Genomic DNA, 9249 nt, shown 5'->3' on the forward strand with positions numbered 1-9249 from the left:
GGAAGGGCAGCTCATGGAGCAGCTYGGCGAGCAGATGGCTGTAAAACCTGCTGCCTCTCTGCTGAGCCACGCCATGGCCATCATCTATGGCTTACAGGGGGCTCCAGCTGAGCCAGCATAGGGCAGAGACGTTCCTTGATTTGATTTGTGATTTGAAATCAAAGGACCAAATCTTCCCCTGGCATCAGTCCCTGCCTTGCTCCATTGCAGTCAGGAACGAGTGGCTTTGTGCGGAAATTTGGGGCTGAGCTCACTGGATCTGCTCTTGTGCTCACACACGTGTTTGTGTGGGGGTTGTTGTGGTGCTGCTTCATGGTGAGCCTGTTCACAGACACCTGRGATCCTCCCTGGGGCTGAAATTGTGTGTAACCACCCTGGACAGCCTGGCCTCCCTAACCCTGGAGCTRGGAGCTGCTCCTGAGGGCGCAGCGCTGCCTTGGGCCACAGAGGCATTTCCAACAGGAATTCATAGGATTGATGGATTCTGTGAAGGGCTGGGTATGGAATAATAAAATCATGGAATAGGCTGAGGATCATAGAGATTCCAGTCATGGAATAGGCTGGGTATGGAATCATACAATCATGGAATAGGCTGATTTGGAAGGGACCCATCAGGATCATTGAGTCCAGCTCCTGGCCCTGCACAGGACACCCCAAGGGTCACACCCTGTGCCTGACAGCATTGCCCAAACCCTCCTTGAGCTCTGTCAGGCTGGTGCTGTGACCACGGCCCTGGGGAGCCTGTTCCAGTGCCCAATATCCCTCTGGGTGAAAAGCCTTTTCCTATTATCCAGCCTAAACCTCCCCTGGCACAACTTCAGGCCATTCCCTCGGGTCCTGTCGCTGGTCACCAGAGAGAAGAGATTGGTGCCTGCTCTTCTGCTTCCCCTCATGAGGATGTTAAAGAGCACAGGGAGGGAGGGGAAGCATTTCCAACAGGAATTCATAGAATCTATGAATGCTGTGGAGGGCTGGGTATGGATGGGGAGGCATTTCCAACAGGAATTCATCGATTCTGTGGAGGGCTGGGTATGGATGGGGAGGCATTTCCAACAGGAATTCATCGATTCTGTGGAGGGCTGCATGTGGAGCACAGACATTTCCTCCCAGAGCAACCTCTGAGACTCCTACAAAGATTAATATTCAGTTACAAAACCTGTGTTTTTTATTCCTCCTGTGGATCCTGTGCTSTGCAGTGCCTTGACCCAGATACAGATGGCCACTTGCACTGCTGGGGACKTGGACATGTGGCTTTCTGGAGCCCAGCACTGAGAAACCACGGCTTATTTGCTCGCTCCCAGCAAGACCTGGGGCACATTTGCTTTGTGTGGGGGTTGTGGACCACGAAGGGAGAACATTGGGAATGCTGAGAAAGCCTGCCAGCTCTTGTAATTATCTTGTAATAATTTGCTTGCAAGCTCCCTGAGCCCTGCTACTCTTTTTTTGAAACAATAAAGTTTCTCTGGGAAGCAGCGACACAGCTGTCTCTGTTTGGGGATGGTTTGGAAAGCYTGCCTTCTGCTCTGCAGAGCATAAACTGCCAAAACAGGGGAAAAAAAAAAACCTGTTTTCTTGGGGAAACCCTTTGGCTTCGGTGAACTCAGATTGAGCCCACAGCTGATTTGCTAAGGAGCTGTGTGCATTAATGATTTCCAAAAAGATGAAATGCAAACTAAGCGGAATTTCTTAACCAGGGTGATATTTTTGGGGGGGTAAAGTTGGGCTTTTGTTGATTAGATATAAAGTCCCAGCTGTTTTCTGAGGTCTTTGGTCTTGTGTGGGTTGTACATGGATATCAGCTATGACTTTTAACTACAAGAGGGTAGAAGTTGGCCATCACTGTCCTTTTTGGGCACAGGGAGAGAAAGGATGCTCTTTTAATAAAATGTGGATTATTTTTTCTTCCCCTGTGATGACAAAGAGGAAAAGTATGAGAATCCAGAATAGCTTTGTAGAGCTGGTGAAGACAGAGGGCTGAGGTGRTGGTTGAGATGGATTTCAGTGGTTGCAAGGGGCAGTAACCASTGTGTGGATTGTCCTCGGTGGCTTTTGCAGTCAGGGACTCTTTTCAAGCCCCACCAAACCTCCTCTAAGACACTGAACAAATATAATGGGTAAATGAAACTGCTGTCAGAATCTGCTGGGCTTCCAACATCCTGCTAATAGGTGAACAAATAGGGATGGAAAACTGAATTTAAAACAAATAATTTTTTTAAAAGAAGAAACAAAAAAAACCCTCCAAAACAAACCAAAAATAAAAAAAAAAAAAGCCCCAGACAAACAAAAGAAGCCCCCAACCAGCTCTCTTACACGGAAATTGTCAGGGTTAATCCCTAGGTGTAGGCCAGCCTTGAAATGAACCCACCCAATCCCTGGGACTCTGTTTCCTCCAAGTGTTTCTTTAATTTACAGTAACAATTGCTCTCAGACTTTATTATCTTGATCCCCGTCCAGGAATGGTGCAATGTGATTTCCTCCCGCGGCTGCCACTTGCTGTGAAGCCTTTGGTGTCAGTGTTTCCTGTTGACTCAAATGCTCCTTTYTTGCTACGTCAAACAGAGATACCAGATCAGGGAGACTTCTGGGCAATGCACAATAGAAAAATCGACACGTGGGGAGTTCAGCATTAAGAACTGTAAAAAAAAAAAAATCCAGCTTTCAACTCCTCCTAATTCCCGCTGGTAGTCCCTGAGAAAGGAGATGTTGAACTGACTCTTAGGTCAGGTCAAATTTGCAAATGTCTGAACTATATGCTGTTTTAAGATTTACTTTTTGTGGCCCCTTTTGATGTTGTTTACTTGGCCTTCCTCTTCCGGCTGCAAATTGCCTTCTTTCTTTTTTTTCTTCTTTGCTCTTTTTTTCCCTTCCTCTTCTTCCCTTCCTCCCTCTCCCCCTTTCTTCTCCTTGTTTTTCCCCTTCCCCTTCCCTCCTTCTCCTTCCTTCTCTTCCTCTCTTTTCCTTTCCCCTTCTTTTTTTTCTTTTTTTTTTTTTTAATAGGATACCACTGTTTATTTTATTTCTTAATGATTCCTGGGACAGTGGTTGTTCTTCGCAGTTTGTCAAGCTGATAGTCTTCCTAAAGATTAAAAATGGGAGGCCTTGCCTGGCTTTGTGATGCTTTCTCCCAAAGGATGGTCATTAGTGCTGATTTTCCTGATTCTTGTTTCCAGGCATGTAGCAAAGCAATGGACAAATGCTGCATAATAAACCAGTTGTGATGCCCACCCTGCTCATTTCTTCAGCAGCCCTGTGGGATTTATAAATGTTAGTAAAATGGGCAGACAATAAGCTCGACCTCCTTAAAATAAATTGAAAAAAATTTTGAAAAAAAAAAAAATTGAAAAAAATGGAGTAGCCCAAAGTTCTGCATTTCTGCATTTATGCTTGGCCAATGAAACGAGCCTGTGGGTGGGTGTGACTGTGTAACACGTGCAGTGATATTTACTCAGGTTTGCAGTTAGTGTGAAGCAAGAGCMGTTTTTAGCAAAAAGCTGCTAATTCCATGGCAGCAGTAATGTGAGTTTTAAAATCAGCTGTTCTGGTGCTCCCCTGAAAATTTGAGAAAGAAGCAGTGTCTTCCTTTAAGCATCACAGTTGAAATGAATGCATCCAGAATTCTGAGGTGGGCTGTGAAGCTTTGCCTGCACTGGAAATGGTAAATATATATGTTTTAAGATAAAAAGAGTTGACTTTGTTTCCCTGAAGGTCACCTTTAAGGGAAGAGTAGAAAATCCATGTGTTCACCCAAGTGCGTGCATGTTTATACAAGTATATGTATCACTTACAGAAATGCACACACTAGGCTGCTGGTAAATTAAATTGCTTCCTGTTGGGGATCTGGCAAGAGGGATTTCTTTTTTGAGTGTGGGCTTGAGGAGATGCCTGGACAAGCTGGGCTAGATCAGCRTGTGTCATGTGGAGTGATCTGCGAGGAAGGAGGTGGGAAGGACTAACATGGAGATGGAAAAGCCAGCCCGACTGGCAAGGAGCAGAACAGCCAGCTGCAGTGAAATGTGGCATTAGAAGGGTGATGTGGGCTGAAGAGCCAAGGCTGCTGGGGTTTGCACAGTCTGTGCTGCTCTGGCTCAAATTGCTGCCATGGAAAAACTCGGGTGTCTTTCAGTGCCCTCTAATAAAGACAGAGTGGAACAATGAGCTGGTGTTTGTATGGACTGGAGATGGCATTTGACACGTGGCCTTGGTGCTGCAGTGGGGTTGTGAGAGTGCTGGGGGCAATGGTGAGGCTGCACCTCGAATTCTGGGTTCAGWTTTGGGATTCTCACTGCAAGAAGGACATTGAGGTGCTGGAGTGTGTCCAGGGAAGGGCAACAGAGCTGGAGAAGGGTCTGGAGCATGAGTCTGATGAGGAGCAGCTGAGGGAGCTGGAGGGGCTCAGCCTGGAAAAAAGGGGGATCAGGGGAGACCTTCTGGCTGTGTACAACTCCCTGACAGGAGGGGCAGCCAGGGGCATGTCAGGCTCTGCTCCCAGGGAACAGGGACAGGGTGAGAGGAAATGGTCTGAAGTTGCACCAGGAGAAGTTTAGATTTCATCTTAGGAACAATTTCTTCACTGAAAGGGTGGTCAGGCTGCCTGGAACAATCTGCCAGGGGCTGTGGTGGAGTCACCATCCTAAAAGATGTTTAAAAGATGTGTGGCACTTGGGGACATGGTTCTGTAGTGGGCTTRGCAGAGTTGCATTAGTGGTTGATGATCTTTAAAGGTCYTTTCCAACCCAGATAATTCTATGAGTTAATGATGATCTTAATGATCTTAACCTTCTGGAAGAGGCCCAGAAGGAGCTGTTGGGCAGAACAGTGCAGAGCAAGCTGTCCTTGTGTCACAAGGTGTTTGCTTTCCTGCTCGTGTCCATTGAGAAATGAAGGAATTTCTGGCTGCTTTCCTTCTGCCATGTGCATCTCGAGATGTTGATACCAGTAGTCATTTCAAGCTGGCTGGCTGCCAGAAAGTGCAGCACGACAATGCTTATCCTCTTAAACTCAGAGAGGGTTTAAAAGTAGCTTGTAGATAATTAACATCAGACCTGGGAAGAGGCTTGTGGGGAAAAAAAGGACAAATATTGCCATTGAAAGCTTGCATGGTCTCAGTTGAGTTCTGTGCCTGTTTTCMAATCTGCTTGTTTCTGATATTCGGAGTAAAACTGAAACAATAAATACAGAATGTCCTGAAACAATTGCTAAGATAAATTTTTGAACTAGACAGCAACAATTCTAGGGTTTGTTTTTGTGGCAAAGCTCTCTGTGTCCTTCCTCTCACAATCAATTGAACAGATACGAAACCCCTACTCACTGYTGAGCACTCAGCTTAAGCAAGTGCCTCCCTATCTGTTGGGTTTTGCAAARGCCAGAACAAAGCCAAAAAAGAAACCTCAGAGACCAACAGCTGTGGTTAATCAAGAGCTGAACTTTATCAAACAGGTTGCTTTTCTGCTCAGCAGAAACTTTTATTTGTGCTTCATCTTTATCAGTTCCTCTATCGCCCAGAGGTCTCTGCAGGTTAATCAGAGGAAAGCTGGAACCTGAGAGCCCAAAAAGCATCTGCCATGTGTGTGTATGGCAGGAAATCCCATCCTGGAAAATAGCACACATTCTCCAGGAATAATGTTGGGATATCCTCGAGACAGTGCTGCAGTCTGGTGATGTGCATTGTGTTGTGGAGCAGCTCTCCCCAGAGATCTGAGGTGTTTACTGGGGGTGAGGGATTTTTTGCAGATTTCTCTTGTGCCACTCAGCTCAGGGAGATGAAGGGGTGTCATTYCCTGCTGATGGAGGCTAAGGATGATTCAGAGAAACCCAGTGGGACCTGATTAGTGATGAACACACCCCTACTAACATGTCCAATCCACATGTGAGCAGGAATTCCTTTCACAACCGGGGTCAAAACTTTTGGGAGGAGTGCAGGGCAAGGAGGTACTAACAGATCCTCCTGAAATCAACTTGACTTTTCCTGAAAAAAACCCTTTCCCCCCACGCACCGTCTATGCTTACCTAATCTGTTTTTCTTTGGGAGATAATAGTTTTACCAAGACTTCTCCAAGCCTGGGTGAGGGTGTGATTAATGCTGCTCACGTTTTTTTTTGTTTGCCTGCATGCAGGATCGCCTGTTCTTTGTGATGGAGTTTGTCAACGGCGGCGATTTGATGTTCCACATCCAGAAGTCGCGGCGCTTCGACGAGGATCGAGCCCGGTTCTACGCTGCAGAAATTATCTCAGCTCTCATGTTCCTCCATGAAAGAGGCATAATTTACCGGTGAGCTCTGGTTTTATTCCTGCTTTTTGAGCCCCACGGCTGAGATGAGAGCTGGAGTTGCTGTTTGAATAAAGAGGCGTCGCTTGCTGCCCACCAGGAATGAGTTGTCAGCTGGGATGGCAGTCCCTCCACATTTTCCGTGCATTTTGGCCAAGGTGCACCATTTTCCAGGAGGGAAATGCATTACATGAACCCTTCCTAGATTTTCTGGGAGGTGAATGTAAGGCTCTTTTGCCATAGTGTKTGCCACGTTATTTCAAGGCCTATATGTGCCGCTCACAACAAGGCCTCTGCCTGCCTGCAGTCCCTACTGCGTTTAAACCCTATTTATTTCACATACCTCTCCAGTGCCACTCATTTCAGCCACCAAAAGTGTTTTCATTCCTGCTATAGTCCTACAGGAGGGGTTTTTCCTTCCTGTCCATGTCTGGCATCTTTTTGTTTGCAGCAGGCTCAGAGCATCACTGCCTCCGCTCCAGGTCTCACGGCTGTTCTCAGGAAGCTCTTTCCCATACATAGCTCTCCTTTGTTATTTGTCATTTTTCTGTACTCAGGGGGCAGTTTGGTTATATTTTTTCCTTTCTGTGTTGCTGAAGTGCTCCCCTGTCATCTSAAGCATAAAGGCATAGAGCAGAGCTGCTGTGCAGAGCCCCCCTGGGCAGCATGACCACTTGACCAGAATCCTCTCTTGTGCCCCAGAGGTCTTTTCTTGGATGTAGCTGATGCCTAAAATCCAGCTTACCTAAAACAGAGGCTAGACAAAATTAAGAGAATAAAAAGCAGTTATATTTATATATTTTTACTTATTGTAGGGCCTTCAAGTGCATTCGGGGGCGGGGGGGGTGAATCCTCCAATTGCAGCTGCAGCCAGTGAAGTAATTTACTCCAAGTTTGCTCCCCCCAATTCACTGTTGTTTCCACCTTTTGGGGCCTGGCACAGTGAGGTGTCCTTGAGTTTTGTGCCTAGAGAGGAATTGTTTTGTCTAAAAATGGAAGAACGGTATCTTAGCACTGAACACCAAAGAGACACATGAATACAGATAAATGAAAAATATAGAAGCTAAAATCCTAAGGCATTGGAGCAGGGAGGTGTCAGCACTGAGACAGTCTGGTTGTGCAGAAAGGGTTTTTTCTGCCATATTTCACAGAGCACCTCTGGCATCGCTCTGTCCAGAACACTGGGAAGGAGGAGGGGACAGTTTTGTCCTCTGGAATGCTGTTACCTGGAATCCAGCAGCAGAGCACACATTTTTGASCATGGTCTGCTGTAGCCCTGCTCAGTCCTGCTTGTGGCATGCCAGCACTGCAAAGAATAATATCAAATCTTTCTTTTTTGCTGTTTGGTTACAGTTGTACTGCTGGGACCACTTCTAACCCCAGTCCAGCTCTTGGAGTGCCATTTCTGTGGGTTGGGCCAAATGCTGTCTGGTTTGGGACTTTACATCRTTTACCCCAGGCAGATAAACTCAGGTTTGAACTCTCTAAAACCAGAATAGCTGAGGGCACTTTCCTGTCTGATGGTGAGATGGTAGAATCTGTCAAGTAAAAGCAGCTTCTCTGTCTCTTCTTAGCTTGAGCTCCAGTAAGGAACAGATGGTCAGGTGAGGACAGAGAATATTAAAATATTTTTAAGTATGAACTCACATGACAAATATGGCACAGTGAAATAGAGAAGCAGTGTCATTTTAATATTCTCTGGCCCTGAGAGTATGAAAATGACAAGTGATACATACCCTACTACCGAGCTCCTAAAGCACAGTGATTGTCTGTGTAGAATAGCAAATCTCCTTGCTCTGCAGCTGGATTTCAGTCTAATTCTTCCCTTGTGAATAATGCCAGCCGCTGAGGAGAGACCTTGCCAGATAATTACACAAATGACATTATCCTTAAAATAGTGACATCCAGTAGTGATTGTCAATCACTCAGCAGCAAAATTGGGTCTGTGCACACTGTAATGCCGTGTGCTTACAGCTTGTCCCGTGTGCCCCAGCCTGCTGCCTGTCACAGGGCAGGAGTAACTGATCCCTCTGGGTTTTGGCACTCCTCAAGTGCTGCTGTAATTCATGATRGAAACTGGAGGAGTAATTGAAAAGCTCCCCGAACAACTGCACRGGCTTTGATCTTGCATGGAGCAGATCTGCAGGGGGGTTGTTGGTGTCTTAAGATTAGTTGGGGTTCTGGAAGATGGAAGAGGAGAGAGCAACTGGCTGGAGGTGGCTGCAGTCAGGTCACAAACACCAGGCTCTAGGAGCGAGTGTAGGGTGGAAGRGGACACTCAGAATGGAATCACTGCACTCGTGTAAGGGACTTTGGATCAGATTTTATGATCAGAATGTTGAGTGATCACCTAGGGAGCAGAGACACCAGAAATAGCCTGACCCTATAGAAGGGGTTTTGCCACAAGCTCTTGAAGATGTCTCTTCTTTCTGGATTTCCAGGGTCAGTGGAGGAAGAGAATTGCTGGCCTAAAATGCCCTGGGTCATGTTTTTCTTCTGGGCTCAACTAAGTAATAGTGAATTTTTCCTTGCCCCTTTTGAGATGGAGCAGTTCAGGAGAGAATCTGCATTTACCAGTGCAATGAGTGTTTTCCTGGGAAGTCAGGTTGCGTTTGCCACGAGTGCTGCCAAAAGCTGAGTTTTCTCTGAAATACCAGAGGTTTGAGAGCCAGCATTGAAAGTTCATCAAGAAGCAGCTGAAACCTGTCACTGTGGCCTGGCAGGATGGTGCTGGTGGCTGCTAAAATCAGGCATTCATTGATTCCTTTTTCAGCCACACATGAGCAATTTGAAATAGCTGTACTGAAATATTTTTGCAATTGCTGCTGTAAATCCCTGAGAATGGGGTTCCTGAAGCAGATGATACATTTTGGTTATATGTAATTTTTAATGTTAAAATTTGGCTTACTGCTGGATTGGTTCTCTCATAGGATGAGATTCATGATTGATGATTCAACTGAAATTTTCAGTGAGTTTTCTCCTCA

General features: G+C 46.1%; 1 protein-coding gene across 1 annotated transcript in view; it reads left to right on the plus strand.

Moving 5' to 3' along the window:
* PRKCH (protein kinase C eta) overlaps positions 1 to 9249 on the plus strand; it is a gene marked incomplete at its 5' end in the record, with an annotated part of 85172 nt that overhangs the window by 34806 nt on the left and 41117 nt on the right. The window contains one exon of the mRNA XM_057378775.1: positions 6114 to 6268. Within this exon, the coding sequence (XP_057234758.1) occupies positions 6114 to 6268 (155 nt within the window). The remainder of the gene's footprint in view (positions 1 to 6113; positions 6269 to 9249) is intronic.

The sequence above is a fragment of the Malurus melanocephalus genome, unplaced genomic scaffold (assembly GCF_030028575.1).
Source record: "Malurus melanocephalus ecotype Western Australia unplaced genomic scaffold, MMel_1.1 scaffold_373, whole genome shotgun sequence".
NCBI lineage: Eukaryota > Metazoa > Chordata > Aves > Passeriformes > Maluridae > Malurus > Malurus melanocephalus.